Source organism: Schistocerca serialis, chromosome 2 (genome assembly GCF_023864345.2).
Source record: "Schistocerca serialis cubense isolate TAMUIC-IGC-003099 chromosome 2, iqSchSeri2.2, whole genome shotgun sequence".
NCBI classification, from domain to species: domain Eukaryota; kingdom Metazoa; phylum Arthropoda; class Insecta; order Orthoptera; family Acrididae; genus Schistocerca; species Schistocerca serialis.
Window position 1 is genome coordinate 552,085,881 of NC_064639.1, and position 20,752 is coordinate 552,106,632.

Sequence of the window (20,752 nt, forward strand, 5' to 3'; positions counted from 1 at the left end):
ACATTTGTGTTGAAGCAGATTAGGAGCTTTCACGTTTTTCCACAATTTTTCGAGTTTTCTTTGCTATCATAGCAATCCTGCTTAGCCCTATTCCACACACAAATGAAATAATAAGCTTCAGGAGACTATAATTATTTATTTTACTAATCATACAGAACTGCCACTTCAGAAGTTCCAAGGAATAAACTGCTGAAGTGCACTGTGTGCACTTGACTTGAGTGATGGCAATTCCCACACAGCTCTGGGGACACATGGGAAATTGTAGGTTATTCATTGGTCCGTCCTGGAATATCTCGCAGGAATCAATGTCTTCCACCTCTGACACGGCTTTAATGCTGGAGGAGCTGGGCTGTTATCTCATGTCGTCACCTCTTCTTGCCTTTGTGACTGCAAGGGCGGCATCTCCTTTTGTTGTTTGTGCTCTATGTCGTCATCTGGCAACAGCATGAGTTCTGGTTTCACATTGTCCATTGAGGCAATTTGCTGTTTTCCATTGCTCTCTATCTGAATTGTACGTTTGCCTCTTGTTAATACTTCACATGGACTGGAGTAAAATTGCTCCAACAATGGTCCCACTGCATCCATCTGCAACCATACATGTGAGCAAGAACCTTGTTCTTCGTGTATGGACTGTTTGCCTATGTCATGTCGAGAACCGTGTGTTGGGCAGAGCTTGACCATACACTTGCCTACGTTTTGCGTGTTGCTTATCATTCCTTCCTGTGATGCAGCAAAAACTCCACCAGCAGTTGTAGTACTTTCCCGCAAACTAACTCTGCCGTGGAAGCTTCCAACTCTGTTTTACAAGCTGTCCAGAGGCCCAACAACACTAACAGCAATGCCAAAGTCCAGTTGTCGATGTGGCAAATCGTGGTCTATGCCACCTATCGACCATGCCATTACTCACCAGGTGGTAGAGATCCATATGGTGATGTGAGAATCTGCACTGTTTGGCTAGTTCCAAAAATAATGTCGATTCATACTGGTGGTCTTGGTCTGTGGTCACATGCAAAGGACATCTGAACTGCATGATCCACGTAGATAAGATTGCTTGTGCCAATGTTTCTGCTACTGTATCTGCAAGTGGCAGCGTTTTGACCATCACATGTACTGATCCATGGTCATCAATAAATAACAGTACCCCTCTGAAAGCCTTAGTGGTCCCACAATGTCCAGGTGGACATGGGTGAAACTTTCTGTACTCTACATGAACTCTCCTACTCGTTTTTGAATGTGCTAACTGACCTCATATCCCTGGCATGCCAAGCACAAACTAGCTCACCTACAGCAAACCCTCTTAATGCATTGCCACACAAAGGGATCCATTGTAACTTTCACATTGTGTTTTGCACTTGGGTGGGCCAGTCCATGAAAATTATGAAAGGCAGGCTTCCATATTTCCTGAGGAATGAAATGTCTAGGTTTGCCTCATGTTATGTCACACCAAATGCTGACCTTTTGCCCATGCTAGCCATAGTTGCCGAAGCTGCTGTTTGGTAGTGTCATACTGCCAGAACTGTCAATAGTTGTTGGTCTGTGGCCTGTGCTGCTGCCAATTCTTCATAAGTGGTGGTCTGGGAAATCGTTTTTGCTCAGCCCCCTTTTATATAACACAAGTCTGTTGTGAATTGGCTAAAGAATTCCAACTGTGGGAATTGTCATGGAGAACAGCTGTCCTACAATTTACTGAATGCGAACGTTATCTATTTGTGGTCGGTATAAATTGTGAAAGTCGTAGCTTCTATGCAAGTACGAAATTATTTCACACCTTGATGAATTGCTGGGGGTTCCCTGTCATACACACTCCACTTCATCTGTGCTTCCATGAGTTTGTGTGATAAAAAAACCCAAAGGTTAGTAATGTTTATTCGGTTATTGATGGAGTGCTGCCCCTAATGTTTATTGGCTAGCATCGTCCACTATAGACAATGGTGTGTCTGGTATTGGGTGTGCCAGCAGAAACAACTTTTGTAAATCTGTCTTCACTTGTTCAAACGATTTCTGTGGACCACTATAAGAGCCATTGGCCACTTGTACTCTTTTTTCCTTGTGTTACTGTCAACAGTCCTTGGATCTCAGTTGCTCTTGGCAAGTGGTGCCGGTAAACATTTACCACCCCTAAACATCTTCTATGCTGTCGATAATCAGCTGGTCGCCGGCCGCGGTGGTCTAGCGGTTCTAGGCGCGCAGTCGGGAACCGCGCGACTGCTACGGTCGCAGGTTCGAATCCTGCCTCGGGCATGAACGTGTGTGATGTCCTTAGGTTAGTTCGGTTTAAGTAGTTCTAAGTTCTAGGGGACTGATGACCACAGATGTTGAGTCCCATAGTGCTCAGAGCCATTTGAACCAATCAGCTGGTCAGCTTATTGCAGTACTTCTTCAATTACAGCTGTCTTACCACTAAGAGGGCGTATTCCATTTACCGCCATAACCTAAATGGTTCTATGACACCTGTCTTCAATATGTCAGTCAGATCGACGTAACAAACCTACTTAAAGCAAACCCTCAAATTCAGTCTTGGCTGCTACAAAACTATCTTGAGCTAATCTCTGAGGTTGTTGCAATACCAGCTGACCAGGTATAATACAAATGTGCTGCACTGTGTTGTGCAACACGTTTGGTATAGATGCCACTGAACTGCCTTTTTGCCCTGTGCGATTCCACTATGCGTGCAGTCCATGGTGAGTCACGTGCTTCATCTAACCTTACCCATGACTACTTCGCAGTCTTTCTTAATCTGTGCCTTCCTGATATTTACTTCCATCTTCATGTAGCACAAGTAATCTGTACCTGATATGGACTCTGAAAGCTCTACCAGCAATAAATTCCACTTGTAGTTATGTCGAAACCCCAACTCTAAATCCAAATTACAACCTCATTAAGTATTTGTTGGTGATTTATTTGCTGCTGTTAGCTGCATTCACAGAGATGTGCTTGAGGTCTGACAGTCCCTGAGTGGCAGTGAACTAAAGTGTCGTCCTGAGTCCATTACATAACAGTGGCCCAATCTCACGTCCTTGACATACAATCTCTATTATGGAGTATGTAAGCCGGTCAAATTACTCATATTTCTGTGTCTCTCGGTGTACCCACGTTTCACTGAATGCGCTCTTGTCGTATACCGTGGCACGCAGTACGCTGGTGCCATTTGGGTGCCTACATGGTGCTGTACATTTTGTCGCTCAATCACGGAACGGCGGGTGATACCAACACATACGCCCTTGTTGGCTAACTTACATAATATCGTTGTTTCTTGCCTTTTGCCAAGATGAGTTCCTCTCCAATAACCGCGACACTTGCCTTTGCGGTGTAGTAACTTGCCCTGTAAACTCTTGCCTGCTGGCCCTTCTGTACTGATGCTGTCTCTTGTTGTTCACAATCATCCGCTGCCACTGTTACACATGCTGCTCACATATTGCCTGATGTTGTGTTAACTTTGTCAACAGCTGTTATTAACTCCTGGAATCCTGTTCTTCGCAAATTACCACTGCTGCCTTGTTCATACCAGGCAACTATAAGAACCATATGTGTCTCAGCACCGTGTTTGGTAAGTCAGTTTTTCTGACCATACCCCGCAGGTGCCGCCAGTACTCGGAAGGCGTCCTGTCTCCCATTTGTTCACTCTTCACATTTGCTGCATACGTTTACACATTCTGTTGATTCATATATTTTTAAACATGTCTATTGGTGATCCGTCAGGGGGCTGAGTATGATATCCATGCCAACTGCAGCCGTTCTGGCATCTAACGAATTCACAGCCATGGCAAACTTTGAGCGTTCATTCGCTACCTCGTTTTGGTCGAATGTATAGCAAACCATAGTGGTGGTTTGTCTGGCAGAAACTGTAATGTGCACATTCTCATGTGCAGCTTGCCTGTCGATGCACATCTGCCGTCAACTATCGAACGCGGAGTCATTGCTGAAGTATTTTGCTCGTCCATTGCCAATTATAGTTCCTCGATTTGTCTCTGGATATTGTCGTGAAGGGCTGTTAACTGTTTCTCCGTGCACTTCCGTGTGGTCACATGCCTGATGATATCCACTGCATAAGCGTATCTGTTTATACGTTTCTGTTTCTTTGTGGAGTCACCACTTTATAGCGAATAGCGATCCTGCTTTGTTTTTTCCACATAAAGATAAAATAATAACCTTCCGGAGACTATAAATTATTTATTTGTCTAATCGCAAAGCATGAGATTCAATAAACAAAATAAATAACCCAACTCTCAAATGATAATGTAAATGTCACTTCAGACGTTCCAAGAATAAACTGTCTACGTGCACTGTATGCATTTTATCTGTACTTGCGTAGCGACGACGCCAGCACACAGATATCATGTATGTCTGTGCTCTGGCACTGTATCTATGATGTCATGAGGGATCTCTTTGCTTTGAAGTGTTGATGATCGCTTGTTTGTGTTAACAAGAGTTGTAAATGAAATTTAGTGGAGTGTGCAAATAGGCAAATAAGCATCAATACACAATGTCGAAAAGAAACTCAAGAGGAGAAGTAACGAAAGGTTGTTACACTGTCGCATATTTTTGCGATATTTGTGCAATTATATGAGAAATTTTCTTGTGGGGTTAGGTTAAGTGACTATGGAAGTAGTAGTACAAAATACCCGCATTGCTGGCAGTCGTATCCGTTCTGCAGGTTGTTCGGAATGGAAGGTTCTGACTGATATCTAGCTGTTACCAGTGTTTATCAGTTGAAACATCACGTTAACTTTATTGCATTGTAAGCCAAAAAATTTGCACCATTGTCCTGTAAGTACGACACCCGCATAGTATTTACCTCTTGTAGTTATTCCTTAGAAAAATAAATAACTGAAATAAAAAAGAAAAAAACTTAAAGAGGCGAAGCATTGATTCCTTATTTTAGATTGCGGTTAAAGCTGTGTTAGTTGAATCGATGGTAGAGACAACATGATTCTGACATATCCAGACCTTACATTCAGTAATCAGATGCCTGACGTTCGGTTTAAATTCAGACATAAATACATTTCAAATGATTCTTGTTTTGTGCACAAAGAAAAAAGTTATTTCTAGAGAATAATTTTTGTGTTACAAAAATTGTTGCTATCTGCAGAATAGAAACTTTATTATTGAGGATTAGTCATGTACCAAAGTTAGTTGTGTGAGTGATCCTGGGTGAAGCGGCCGTAACATACTGTGTTTCAGTGAGAATTAAGTCAGTTACCTCCCTATCCGTACCATCTGCTTTGCCATAAGCTTAAGTTTTATGCCCTAAAGTGTTTGTTGACTACATGACAACATAAATGAATTTTTGCCTTCAGTGTCAGTAACCATTTTAAGCCTAGCAAGTTACTGAGTTGTATGTGTGTATTTCTCTTTGTTCGAGATGTGTATAAAGATGCTTAATGTGATCACCAGAGTTTACCATTAATTTATTTTTAACACATTTCTATAAGTTAGTATACTTTTAACCTTTGCGTCTTGGCAACTTGAAACTTCCTAGCAGATTAAAACAGTGTGCTGGGTTGGACCCCTTCCCCAGAACCTTGCCTTGTACAGGCATTGCTTTAGTGTGAACTGAACTGATCAAAAGTATGCACACACTGCTGCGGAGTGAAAGAGTCATTCTGCTGACGTGACTCCTCTTGTACAATATAATTTTTTTTGTGCGATACTGCTGTGTCTTTAGACAGCGTAAATAAAGTTTCAAATATATTATGAGTTGTGTATTCAGTTTGTTTAAAATTATATCCTTGTGTGTAATTAATTACATCAAATTGTTCTAAAATAGTTCTCTTAGGAATGTATAATGCTTGTGTTACATTAGGCCTAATGGCTTGAATGTGGATGCAGGGAGTTAGTCATAGGTTGAAAGTAGATTTGTACACACATTCCAAATTTGTCCCAAAAATTGGTGGATGATTTTGTTGTTCACAGTGAGTTAAGATAAAATGCAGTAAATATCCTGGCCAAGGAAAATGCATTTCTGAAAGAAAAATTGTATCACTCTATTTTGAAGCCACAGTTCGTGTTTGCCCTTCTGTATTTCGTCTCAGGAGAAGAAAGTAATGAGAACTGTAAATATTGATACAGTAAAAGCTCAGTTTTGTATTTGGTTGGAATATATCATGATTGCCTGCTCCAAAGAATGGCACGATATTACTACCATTGTTATCTATATGATTGACTTGGTAGTGCTGTAATAGTTGCTGGAGTGTTGTTAGTTTGTGTGGTGATGGAAGCAGGAAACTAAGATGTTAAGTTTGGTATCTATTCCAGTTTTAAAAAAATTCAAACATAGATTTTTATGGTAACCTTCACTTACAAGATGTATCAATCATCTGTTGTGCCATGTACACATACTACAAAAATTGTGGAATTTTATATGTGCTCAGCAATGATCTGAAACAATTACCTGTCTTGGCCTGGTGGTCAGACACCTATAAATTTTCTTTCCTTAATATGGGGTTAAGGTCAATACCACTCTAATGTGATTCAGTAACCGTGATTAGAGATGCATAATTTGTTTTTCCCTGCAGCATGAGAAATGGTTAGTTGTTTGAGAAAAGAGGTAACATATATATTGAAAAGTTTTTGATAAATTGTTATAGATTTTCCTGTTACCTTTTGTTATTTCTGATGAATGTAGTCATTGTTGCGGAAGTAGTAGTATTGCCACACATACATTTTGTAAGTAGTATAAGAGATGTGTTGAATACTACTAAATGTCACCTTCTGCTAAGGTTTTAAGTCATAGGTTATTGTGGGTTGTGTATAAGGCTAATTGCTTCATCATCTCAACTTTGCCAGTGTTTCACCTTGCTCAGGGTCGCCCCAGAACGGACCAGAGTCATTGCCAGACCAGAAAGAAGATGAGAAGGATAAGTCAGATGATGACAGCTCAAAGAAGAAAAAGTTTTCTATGGGTTTTGGAAAGCCAAGTGAAAAGGGCAATGATGAGACAGCAAAGAAAGGAATTCAAATCAAACTTGGGATGAATCAGGTATGTAGTGTCTTGACACTGTGAAGGTGTTTATGACTGGGTCTTAGCTGCTTGTAAATCATTGGGGTTGTATAGCCATGGTCCAAGAAACTTTTCTGTTCCTCATGTTTCACACAGATAGATAACAATGGTAGTAATATCGTGCCTTTCTTTGGAGCAGGGAATCATGATATATTTCAGTGCAGCTCTGGTTGAAATGTTATGAACAGAAAAGTTTCAAGGATAACAACCATACAATTTGGGAAATTTACCAACAGTTAGGTACTGAGTGCAAGTGTTCATTAAGAAAATTGATGTAGTTATCAGTGTTCTTGTTTCATAGTTCCATGTTTGCATAGGTCATCTCATCGAGAGTAATAGTGTTTATCACATGTTACGATTTAACTTTTTGTGTGTCACATTCCCCATTAGTAGTGTTCCGTACCTTAATCAGTAAAAGCAGAAAAATTATATGACCACTCTGTTGGCCATCTTTAAAAGCCCCTTTTCCTCAGGAGTGGACTTTGTTATCAAGTTGAAATTTGTGAAATCCTAATGTCTGATATTCCTTGGTGATGTAAAAAAAAATTAAGCTTGTAATTCAATGCAATCAAGATACAGCCCTCGGTGTCACATATTTTAATACTTGCAATCACTCGTCAAAGTCTGTAGATGAATTTGTCAATGAACATAATTAAGTTTGCACGGAACCCTCAGAGCACGAGTCCTGCTGGCACTTGTCTACTTTTTAATTTCATGATGTTCACTCTTTGTATGCTACAATTATAGTTTTATGATTTTTATAATTTTATAACTGTACTTTTACAGTGTACAGTGGTTAACCCTCTGCACTCTGTAATGCATTCTTATTTAAATTACTGCCATGTGGGCAGTGATTTCACCAGAGAGAATTGCAAAAGTCTTTGTGGAAACAGTAAAGTCACTAACCAACAGTTAGGATAGGCATTAAAAAAAGTGCACTGTCATTCAGATATATTGGCAGAACCATTACAGTACAAAACTTGTCATGCGTGATATTTTTTAAACTCTTCTGGGTGGACTGTCTCCATTGTCATTTCACTCCAGTTGTTTGCAAATGAATCATTGTCATTGTCAAAATCATTAGTTGCTCTCATTTTCATATAGACATTTCTCTAAAAGCTCTCCAACCCCTTCCTCAGAAAGGACTGTGCTTGAATAGTAAATGTCCATGCAACAGAAAAGCTTTTGCACACATGTAGAAAGCATCACTTGTGCGAATTCAGCTTGCCCTTTTCTCACATGACATCGTGAGAACTGTGGATGAAGGACAACAGACAGATTCCATATTTCTATGTTTACAAAAAGCTTTTGACTTGATGATGACCGAGCGAGGTGGCGCAGTGGTTAGCACACTGGACTCGCATTCGGGAGGACGACAGTTCAATCCCGTCTCCAGCCATCCTGATTTAGGTTTTCCGTGATTTCCATAAATAGTTTCAGGCAAATGCCGGGATGGTTCCTTTGAAAGGGCACGGCCGGTTTCCTTCCCAATCCTTCCCTAACCCGAGCTTGCGCTCCGTCTCTAATGACCTCGTTGTCGACGGGACGTTAAACACTAACCACCACCACCACCACTTGATGATGGCTCACAGCAGACTGTTAACGAAGGTATGAACATATGGAATATGTTCCCAGATGTGAGTGTGGTCAAGACTTCTTAAGTAATAGAGCTCAGTACGTGGTCCTCAATGGCGAGTGTTCATCAGGGACAAGGGTATCATCAGGAGTGCCCCAGGGAAGAGTGATAGGATCACTTTTATTCTTTGTGCACTTAAATGAACTGAGGGACAGGGTGAGCAGCAATTGAGGGCTTTTTGCTGATAATGCTGCAGTTACTAGAAGATTTCATCATTGATTGACTTTAGAAATACACAATATGACTTAGATAAAATGTCTGCATGGTAGGATGATTAGTAGCTTGATCTAAAAGTAAAAAAATGCAAATTAATGCAGATGAGAGGAAAAACAAAACTGCAATGTTCGTATAAAGCGTTAGAAGGGGGCAGCTTGACACTGCCACTTTGATTAAATATCTAGACGTAACATTGTGAAGTGTGTGAAACAAAATGACCACGTCAGGTTTGCAGTAGTGAAGGTGAATGTTGAACACCATGTTCTGGGGAGAATTTTGGTAAAGGAGATGGTGTATAGAATGCTAGTGCAATGCATTCTTGAGTACTGCTCGAATGTTGGGGGCCCCACCAGGTCAGATTTAATGAAGACATAGGCGAATTTCAGAGGTGGGGTGATAGATTTGTTACTGGTAGGTTCAACGAATATGCAAGTATTATGGAGATGCTCTTTGGAATCGTATGGGAATCCGTGGGGGGAAGACGATGCCCTTTCCACGCAGTAGTATTGCACAAATTTAGTGAACTGGAATGTGAGGCCGACTGCAGAATGATTCTACTACCGTCAACATACATTTTGCATGAGTAGCGTGAAGATATGATGTGAGAAATTAGGGGATGTACGAAGACTTTTAAACAGTCGTATTTCACTTACTCTATTTGTGATTGGAGAAAGAGAGAAAATGACTAGTGATATGAGGTACACTCCATCACGCACTGTAAGGTGCTTAACAAAGTATGGATGTAGATCTAACAGAACTAGCCCTTTTGGCACCTATTGAATGTAACAAGAACAACCTTTCTCTTTATGGAACTGCTGCAGTGCGACATTGAGTTAACAGAGGCTTTCCTAGATGACAGTACTATGCAGCATTGCGGCCTAGTACAGGCAGATTTGAGAGTGAAGCATGAAGCATGTGAGTGCCAGAAAAGTATTGTTAGGCTCAACATCAGAGTACAAAAAAAAAATTTGTGATGTTTAGCATCACGCATGGTGGAGTGGAGAGGGTTACTGATGTTCCTATTAAGGATAATTTTTGGCCTTCTGCTGATAACTGAAGAATAATATAAAATAAATAATCATGTTGCATGTCAAGGGCTCTTTAAATCACTGGCAAATAGAAATTCCAGATTTGGGTGGACTCCATCTAATTACAGCAAACATCTTTCCATAATAGATTCACATTTCTGTAATTGAAGTTACTGATATTATGAGTGTTATTTGTTTATTTGCAAGATCTGTTGTGTACCGTATTTACTCGAATCTAAGCCGCACTTGAAAATTGAGACTCAAAATCAAGGGGAAAAAAATTTCCCGAATCTAAGCAGCACCTGAAATTTGAGACTCGAAATTCAAGGGGAGAGAGAAGTTTTAGGCTGCATCTCCAAATCGAAACAAAGTTGGTCCATTGTAATATGAGACACAATTTAGGTTGAATGAATGACGATACAGCTACAGTAGTTTGGTTCAAGTCGTAATCTTAGCAGTTACGCTTTACCAGGTAGCCATTGCTATGTGTCAGGCGCTCCATCTGTATTTGTATGGGTACCCTTCCTTTTTCACTTGCTTCATCTGGTTTGAATTGATTGCTTACTTTTCTTTGATCTGATAAGCGCCGTTTTCTTTGTTATAGGTGTTTACGTCACTCTAAGCTGAAAATGCATTACTGTACTGTGTCATGCATTGTTTGCCGCATTCTGATAGTGCGTGTTTACGGCCTGTCGCGGCTCGCAGCATGGCTTGCTTTTGTGCGCACTACCGCCGCTTACAATAAAAAAAAAAAGAGAAATCGTCTCATTAGCGAAACAATGGCAAGAGACTGCAATTTGTTGTTACTTGCACTGCTGCTTTCTTTGATAATGATCAACAAGAACCAAATAATACACTGCGTATGATAGATGATGTTCTGAACAAGAGTTTAGCGAAAATTTTTCTCCATTTGAAAATCTTTGCAGACGCCTCTTTAGTACATTACATTCTTCACAGAAATTATTCATCTTAGATTTAAAAATCTAGTCAGTTGCTGTGCTTCATTTCTGACTGTATCACTATTAGGCATAAGAATAATACGAATATAAACATGACATGATATGTTTATTCTTCCGCGTTTGCTGTTGTCTCACTCTAGTTTCGTAGTTTATTAGGCAGACAGGATTTAAATGAGATAGCAGCAAACACATAATAATACATGGCAAAATGTTTATATTTGTATTATTCTTATGGTGAAGAGAATACTGCATGTGATTCACAATTCATAAAGTTCCTATTAGCAACCATCTCTTCTCACAGGTAGGAAAAAATTCAGAATGTAGAGTTGGCCATATTGACAAACATCCCAAACAGTCTTGCCAGTTGGATTTTCGTAGTACATTGAAATGCTGCTACATTCGAAGATGAACCATACGGAATTTGTATTTACTTCGTTGGATAATGTATGAAAATGCAGTGGTTGAAACTCGGAGACTCGATTCTAAGCCGCAGGCGGTTTTTTGGATTACAAAAAGCGGAAAAAAAAGTGCGGCTTAGATTCGAGTAAATACGGTAGTTGTGCAAGTGTTAACAGTTCATTCTACCATTGTAGATTAAGTGAATGTCAATACCAGTGTTTCTTTAACCTGTATATATCACACTTTCATAATGGGTGATACTGTGGGATTAATTTTAGCTTTATAGGTTAAAAGAAGATATCAGTACCAGTATTAAGCCATTATTGGCTTGTTATTTTGCAGATATTGTAAATGATGCATATTGTGTTCAGGTTAGGTGCTTAGTTTGAGTGAGTACATTGGTACCAGTTTTTTTGTTCCCCAATAAATATCACTGTTTCATGGTTAATTGGTATTGTGGAATTCTGAGTATGTGCATGAGTTATTTGGGGTCGTGCTTTTTTGGAAAGTTAATGCAGTATGTTGTTTAATGGTGTGCTGTGCTTCGAGTATGCAGTTGAATTGTTGATAATGCCTAGTATTTTGACAACTGATCCAGTCATTTTCTTCAGGAGCTGTGCTCTCTCTCTCTCTCTCTCTCTCTCTCTCTCTCTCTCTATCTCTCTCTCGCTCTCTGGATTGTTATTCTAGAATAATTTACTATTTTGCTGTTTCTAGTGATTTATTACCAGTTTGTAATTGAAAAATAATAGGTCTTTCCACCTGTTTATTCAGTCTATTACATTTTACTTGTTGAAATTTCAATCATCTACAGATTTACCCACTTTTTGCTCAAATTTTCTGGTGCCAAGACTTCCTAAAAATCACAGCATCATCAGTGAACGAACACCTTCATGGATCATTCAACGTCCACCTAATCATTTATGCATACCATGAACAGTGACAGCCCTGACACTGCTGTGGGACACTGCCAGAATTAGTTCTAAACCCAGAGGTTTTGTACTAAAGAACAAGGCTTTGAGTTCTATGTGCTAGGAAGTCCTGAATCTAGTCACGGAACTGGTCTAACATGCTATAGATTCACATTTTGCGCAGTAGGTGACAGTGCAAAACCTTGAGCACCTTCCATACCCAAGCACTTGTTATCTACTGCCACAAACATATCAGTTTGAGTTTATCAATGTTAAAGACCATATGTTGAATCAGAACCACATTGGTGCCATATTCCTATCCCATGCAAGTGCCACCTCTCCCTCTCAGCTGTCAACCATCCTTCCCTGTATTCCTACCTTCCTCTCCCCACTTGCTTTTTTGCCTGACCCCACTGCTGCAGTGCCAGTGCACTGTAGTCAGCTACGGCTGTATAGCTGTGTAGTATTTTTATTATGTAGCAATCTCTGGAAGGACAACACTGTCCAAAAGCTTGGCAACATTAAGTTTTGTTTCTGTGTCTATTGACTCATCTGTCCAGTGAGTTAACTTTGACTCATCTGTCCAGTGAGTTAACTTCACATCTTCCATTATTTATGTTCCACCAGAGACCTTAGTAGCTTAGTTTTTATGACAGTTTCACTATATTTTCAGAAATCTTTTATTTGTAACTATTGTGGAAACTATATCTCATTTTGTTCATGCTTACAGAAAAACTTGATTACAACAAATACTATGAAAGCAAAGTCACAAGCAGTAGCAGCTGTATTTAATGATGATGAGGATGATGAGCCAGAGGAAATGCCCCCAGAAGCACGTATGAGGATGAGGAATATTGGAAGGTGAGAGTAGTGTTACTAACAATATCCATAATACTCAAATTTTATATATATTGCACACATTCAAAAGGTTTTGTTCTTGAATTAAATCAGATTGTCAAAACAGTGTTTTCAAGGTGTGGATAACCTATGTTGTCGTTTACTTACTTTACGCAATCAGGGTCAGAGGACCATGCACAGCTACAATGCTCCTATTGCGCTGGATTCTGTTCCTGTCTTTTGTCTCCAGTCACCGTGTGTGCTAATATGCAGCAAGTCCTTGTGGATTCCATTTCTCCACTTCTTCTTTGGTCTGCCTAGTGGTCTTCTTCTGTAGGGAGTAAACTCTATGGATTTTAAAGGCCATCGGTGTTTGCCCATCTGAGTGACACGCCTTGATCATACAAGCCGTTTGGTTCTCATCAAACCTACAATGTTTGGTCCATTGCAGATCTCTCCCAGCTCACAATAGGGTATTTGACTGTTTACTTAAATGATTAATTATTCCATTTTATGCCCTAACATGCTTTTTTTCCTCTTGAATTTCAGTATTCTTTTATGAAAACAGAAATGAAATTCAAATAATTTGAAAGCCTGCTAAAATGCTCCATTCAAGTCATGTGATGCCTGTGACATCAGTGGATAGCTCACTGCTGTTACTGTCATAATGATAATTCACAGCGATGTCCTATTTGGAATTTACGTGTCAGAAATGGGTAACAATGAGTGTGTTGTACCATTCTGTACAACACATGTACAAAAACTCCTGAAAAGTTGTTCTTGAGCATACCAGAGAATGAGAAGATGTGTAAAATATGGTTGCACTGTACTGGCAGATTGCCATCATGTCGACGCAAAAGTTCACTTATGCAATTAAAAATTTATTAAGAAGTTAATCTACTTTCAAGATACGCTTTTCCACTGTTACAAGGAAGGATAACATCATTCACCGAAATTAAACTCTTCGTGAAAATTGTCATTTTATCCAATTTCACATAAATTATTTGGTATCTCTGTTGTTAGAGCGGAAGAGTGTCGAGTTTTGTAAGATGATGTCCATAGATCGCTGGTTCGAATCCAATCCAAAAGATTATTTTAACCTACTTGTAAAATTCCTCAACAGTCCTCTCATATGAAAACCAAATCACAGCTACAAAATTTCACCTCACCGATCAGAAACAAGAGTATTATTGTGTTTTCCTTGTTGTCTACATGCTTTTACATTTCCAATCGTTGTTCACACACACTACATTCAAAAAGATATTGCCTAGTTCATGTAACCACAAATTTTTTACTTTATTGGGAACAATGTTTTTTATCTTCTTACTGTCCAGCTTTGAAGTTTCATCATCTTATGTAAAGATGAAGTAAGTCTGCTTCAGACACTGACTTTAGTTTGCACTCAAAAACATTACAGCCCTTACGTTTGTGTTAACTGCATGCCATACATGCTTTATATCTCTCCATATAGAAAACTTCATCATCGTATACCTTTTGTACTGTGGGTGTATGGTAATATCTTGACTGCTAGCAATGCTTTCGAAACAAGTGAATTGTTTGTCCACAAAGCAAATGCATTTATCCTCTGTTGTCCATTTCTCAGGCTTAAATTAATGTGAAGCTAAATATAATACATTGCACCATCAAAATAACTGCTACAATCAGTTCTTGCTAATGCTATTTTCATATTTCATGTAAAACTTTAAAAATATAAGACCCAACCAGTATTTGAACATGTGACCTTTCAATCCACAGTCAGATACGCTATCCGTTGTGCCACAAAGCACATGCTGAGAGGAATACCTCTGCTGGAGTGACTTTTAGACATGAAATCAGCACTAAGATTTGCCGAGAATAAGTTTATTGTGCTTTGGATCGTAGCTCATGACTGATAAATGACAATCTAATATAGTATATGGACCCATTTGCAAAAATTGTACAAGTTCTTCATATTGAGTGAGATTAATGATATTGCAGAGAGCAGGGAGGAGACTGTCTGTCCCTTCACGTTTCGCCACTCTAAATGGGTGGAGCATAAACGCAGCATTCACAAAATTCGTTTCTGTTGTTGTTTAAAAGTTGTAATTGCGTTTTCCTTCACTAAACAGGTAAACTGTTTCTAGAGAAAGTATATAAAAACCTCATAACTTTAGCTAACACTTACAACACACATATAGTTCATCTTACTCCTAGTCTGTGACACTACTAGGGCTTCAGCCAATAACAGGGTGTTTTCAATCGCATTACAAAATCTTGATATTTTATGATTTTTAAGCTTTAATTACATAAAAAATAACATATTTTGTGAGAAGATTGCTATTAAATGTTATCAAAATAACAACAATCTGAACCATATTTTTAACACCTATTACGCTGGATCTTTCAGTCTCCAGTGATCTCATCTTGTACTGGACCATAGATCTTCTTTAAGACTTTTTGCTCAAAAATGATGATAAAAGTTTGAATCTTTTTTTCTGAACAATCCATATTTCGCAACCGTATAGCCTAACAGGTTGGATTGGTACTTTGTACAGCTGGAGTCTGAAATTCCTTGAGAGGCTGTTGATTTAAAAAGCTGGCTGAGACTTAAGTATGATCTGTTTGCTGCATGGATCTTCATGTTGATTTACACCTCACATGATGCTGGTTCTGTACAATATTTAAAATTATGAACGCCTTTGTAGAATCAGGTTGAGATTACTGGAGGCTGGAGCTCGTCTCTTCAACAAGCAAGAATGTTGCTCATATCCAAATACTTGCCCTTTGATTCTCTCACAGGGAGACGGAGCTTAATCACTGCTACCTCAACGCTCTGTGCACAACATTAAAATTACAGGAGGAGCATACTTGTATTAGCTTAGTAATGAAGTCACAGAACATTTCAGAAACGGGAGGGGTCAGATATGGCAGGATATGGACAACCTTCATAGCTGACATATAGCTCATAAATCTGTCCTTATAACCACTACCATCATGATCAACTAGTGGAATTCTGCTGTGTGTATTGTAGCTTAGACCTCACGAAAGCTTTCTTATAACCACTACCATTATGATCAACTAGCAGAATTCTGCTGTGTGTATTGCAGCTTAGACCTCACGAAGGCTTTAACAGCCCATACGTCATTATGTGATGTTTAGGTATAACAAATCATACCAAGAATGACATGTGGTTATAAATCTTCAGTGCCACTACTTTGAAATGGCTACGAAATTACAGAATCTGATATGGCGTTTCCCAAGCACCCAGCATCGAATGTTAACAAAAGTTGATAGCAGTTCACGAGGTCTTTGATAAGTGCATTTGACATCAAAATGATGTCATCTTTGCACAGTCTTGTAAACTGTATGTTGCCCTTCCAAAGCTACTGTGCAGTATGTGGTGGAATTCATATTTATAATTCGTAATAGGAAAATATGCCTTGTATACATTACCATGCATCGAATATCTTTCCAAAATGTGTTGTTTTTGCTGGGTTTCATTTCCTACAGTTCTGAGAAGCTCTGCGCCAATGTATAAAACCCTTACCCTTCAAAGGCTTGATACGTTTTACAGCCCTGAGGAAAAGTATATTGTCAATTGTCACTTAACATGCCAAAAAAAAAAAAAAAAAAAAAAAATGTTCTTTCACCTGGGGTATAGTGTATTTTCATGCGGGAAAAAGTGTATTTTTAACCGGGAAATCTGTTAATTTTAGTTCTTCCTTAGATATGGGCAATAGGGCCACTTCATCAGCGATATGTGCGATTTTTCTCACCTTCTACCTTGATCCCCTCAAAATTCTTATTGAGAACATTCCTCATTATCTTTTCGAGCACCAGGTTGAACGATATCGCTAACACACGATCTCCTTTGTCAAGCCTGCGTTTATGTAAGAGCACCCCGTAACTCTGTTCTCAAGTGCCACTCTGCCTTTCGAATCAGTGAGACAAACTCTAACTAGGCTGAAGAATTCATTGGGTAATCCAAACTAGCTTAGATGATTCATCATGCTTTCCCAGTGGTTGCAGTCATTTGCCTTCTTAAAATCTGTGAAAAGCATATGAAGGTCTTTGTAGCATTTCCACATATTTTTGGTGAACTGTTGAATTATGTGGATGTTGTCCACAGTTGAGCAGTCCTTTCTGAAACCACCCCGATATTCATCAATCACTTCTGCATAAGGCTGAATTCTGTCAACTATACAGTTACACAACATCTTGTAGCAGACGTTCAGGAGAGCGAAACCTCAGTAGTTGGTGCAGTCCATTTTGTCATCTTTCTTGCGTATAAGGTAGGTGACCGTTGACTTCAAATCTTCTGGGATCTCCTGCACAGTCTAGATCCTGTTGATTAATTGGTGAATTATCTTATGGTGTTTTTTGCCTCCAGATTAAATGACTGCCTGGATTGCATCTTCTGGACTTTTGTTCTTTATCATCTCCATCACATGATTCTTTATTTGCTACGCCGTAGGTGACGGATAATCTAAACCTACAATCTCAGGAGTTGAAGTTGATCTTTTGGTTCATCACAGTTGTGTAGCTCTGTGAAGGATTGTTTCCATCTCCCAGCAATATTGCACTCGTTGGTGAGAACAATCCCCTATCATAGTCAGGTAACTGTTTTCATTTGTGCAGTGGAGAAGTGTGTCTATAAGGCATCTGAATAGCATTGGTTCTTCAGGCATTCTATGGATCAATCTCACTGTTAGTGAAACATTTATCTATTAATTGTTCTTCTCCTGGATGTGCAGTGGTTAAAAAACAGGACATAAGGGATTGCATTTCAAATTTACTTCTAGTGATACTGATACAATTTGCACTCAGTTTCCTGTATAATTGAAAATAAATATCACAGAATAGATTGTTAAATAAGGCCACAGGTGAGTTACTCTCCATTCTTGTCATTTGTGAGCATTTGCTCTGTCTCTATCACTGCCAGCAAAACATCTTACGAGTTTCATGTTTTCTCTTGTTGCTACCAGTATGTAAAAAAAGGTAAATACATTATGGCACATTGAGAATTGAAGACTATTACAGTTAGTTTAGGTCTAGGACAGACTGAAATTTTTTGTGAGAAATGAAAGTGTTACAGAGTATGGAATGTGACCATCAGAAAGAGTGCATTCCTTCTTCTTGTTGGAAAGGTAAAAGTTCCTTCAGTTGCCTCCCCCATCAACCAAGTGCTTGTCTGTTGTTTGTTATCCTATTTTTAAATCAGTTATTTGCTGTCTTCCACAATTTTGACTTAAGACCATATTTGTAGTACTCACTCATCTGTGGAGGAAGTGTAGTAGTCCTGCACCAGCTCATGGCCAATTTATGTAGTTATAGGGATGCATGTTCATATAATGCTTTCTAAATCAGCCTTAGACTGGAACAATACTGCAGTCCTTCTTCTACAAATGAAGAAGTGTGTGTATATTACAAATATGGTCTTGAGTAAAAATTGGACTTGGGCACCTTTATCTTTCGAGTACAGGTATGGCCTCCCATTCAATTCACATGTTTTTTTATTAGCAGCAGATCGTACCTTCATACTTGATTATCAGATATGCACAGGGAAGTTCACACATGAACAAGTAGCTAAACAAACCTATGTTGATACAAGGGAAAGAGTGAACCAAATGAGTGGAACTTCAAGGTTTATGGGGGCCATGGTACATGAAAGTAGGATACATAATGTGAACCTATCTCTCGGCCTCCTACTTCGAGTAATAAAGTGAGGAGATTTAGTTAGATAGTGAATGTAGATAAGACAAAAAAAATTATTATAACACTGAAAGGAGTAATCACTTTAGTTAAAACAAATGCTGTTGCCTGGAAACATTTTTGTCAAGTAAGGGTATTACAGTGCTGGATATGATGTAAGGTAGAACAGTATTTGCAGTGGATCATATAGATGGTTTATGTACATAATTCACAAGTTATTTACCCTTTTATAGTATTTACAGAGGAGGTTGGTAGATAGTGACAATTAGGGGAACAGTGCAAATCATACACACAAACTATTTGTAGTGATAGAAAATATAAGGATGGAACTGTATGCCATATAATTTGGTTAGCATAATTTGGTGGTTTTGTAAAGCTTGTGTGACGTCTTGATAAAACTAAACAGATTGCTTAGCGGAGGAATATGAAGATAACTCTGAGGCTTTGATTGTATTAGAACAAAAATGACTCGTGTCAAAGTGAAGATTGCGTATTTGTGAATATCTTTAACATGTGAAGTACTGGGTGTTTGTAATTAGTAAAAGATAATAAAATGCTGACTGTTCCACCATAGCTGCTGGATTATTGAACTGTAAGTGATGGAAAATGAACAATTGAGGGAGGCAGTAGTGTTAGTATGTGTGCTCATCAAGCCAGTCATTAGTAACTGTGAAGAATATGATATGTGAAGACTCGGTAAAGTCTGTAAATTGGTGTTAACCGTATGAAGGATCATTCTCGTAGTAATAGTGCTACTCATTTGGTTTAATTTCATCATAAAAAATGATGGTAACTGCATTGATTACTAAATAATTTAAAGAATAACATCGCAGGGTTTACTATTACAGATGATTTCTTTAATATTATCTTTTATTTAATACAACTATCACTGCATGAAAGTTTATTTGTTGCAGTTTATTTACAAACTGGCGTAGGATAACATTATGGTAAATGATTTAGTAAGTAAACTTCACTGTTTCAGAGAAACACCGACATCGGCCGGACCAAATTCCTTTGGTAAAACAAAACAAGGTTTCTGTGATTCAAAAAAAATATTTGAAAAGACTATGAAAAAAGCGATGGACTCAAGTACTGATGCAGCAAAAAATGCAGAGTGAAAGTATGTCAACCTTATAATTGACATACATTGAAGAAGAATCCATCTTCTGTTTATTGCAGAAATGCAAGATATTGTGTTAAAGCTCTTGGCAGCTGTTCCCAAACTTTACAGTGATGAAGCGCAATTTTAGAACATATTGCATGTTGCATAGAGTATGAAATTTTCTGTTACCTTGTGCATCTCGCAGCAAATTTTATCAGGTTTATGTGATGAACTGATACAAATTTGTTGTTCATCATTTGAATTTGGCTGCAGATGACGTGTCATATCATGTATTGGTATGAATGACATACTACAGTAGAATAATTTATAGTGTTATGTACCAGAACATACATGCCTTATATTGAAACATTAAATAATCTCCATTTACAGCATTATTGTGTGATACAAGTAGATAAGTTGTAGTTATTCGTGTTGCACATGATAGTGAATTTTCACACTATCCTTGTGTTTAGTCTGTCATGTCTGTCACTAAGTCATTGCTCCTTATGTGCATCATTGTGTGTTGTTAATCTTGTTTCCATGTATTTAGAATTGGTATTAGTTTCGTAATAGTGGCAGAGTGACAGACATCAGTCAAGAGCAAAACATGTGTAGTGATTTTAGTAATGCACAGCAAGCTGTCATTTTTGACTCTGTAATTGTTTTTTCCAGAATTGTTAAAATGCTGCTTAGAGAGGGAATTTCTTTTTAATTATGTACATTGCAGACCAAGTACCAAGTAATAAATATTGTTTTATACAACATTATCAGCATTTCACTTTTACAGAAATGGGCTGTTAAAGAAAGGTAAATTTTTCATCGGAAGTCAAAGTTTATTTCCAAATGTTGTGTTTGTGGAAGTATCTACTTTACAGAAGAAATATACATGTAGCTGCTCTTCAGTAGCAAGAAGTAATTTGGAAGTTATGCTACCACTTCAAAAATACAGTTTGCTTCTATACACCAAAAACAA

The 20,752-nt window shown here is 38.5% G+C and overlaps 1 protein-coding gene across 2 annotated transcripts in view; it reads left to right on the top strand.

Moving 5' to 3' along the window:
* LOC126457556 (PEST proteolytic signal-containing nuclear protein-like) overlaps positions 1-20,546 on the top strand; it is a 66,422-nt gene extending 45,876 nt beyond the window's left edge. Inside the window, exons 1-4 of one of the 2 annotated variants that reach the window (XM_050093968.1) lie at positions 4,363-4,520; positions 6,804-6,979; positions 12,880-13,010; positions 19,660-20,546. In XM_050093968.1, coding sequence (XP_049949925.1) covers positions 4,484-4,520; positions 6,804-6,979; positions 12,880-13,010; positions 19,660-19,795 — 480 coding nt within the window. In that variant the 5' untranslated portion in view covers positions 4,363-4,483 and the 3' untranslated portion in view covers positions 19,796-20,546. Of the gene's footprint in view, positions 1-4,362; positions 4,521-6,786; positions 6,980-12,879; positions 13,011-19,659 lie in introns of those variants that run through there. The other variant, XM_050093966.1, reaches the window with a different exon arrangement.
* The last annotated feature ends 206 nt before the right edge of the window (positions 20,547-20,752 follow it).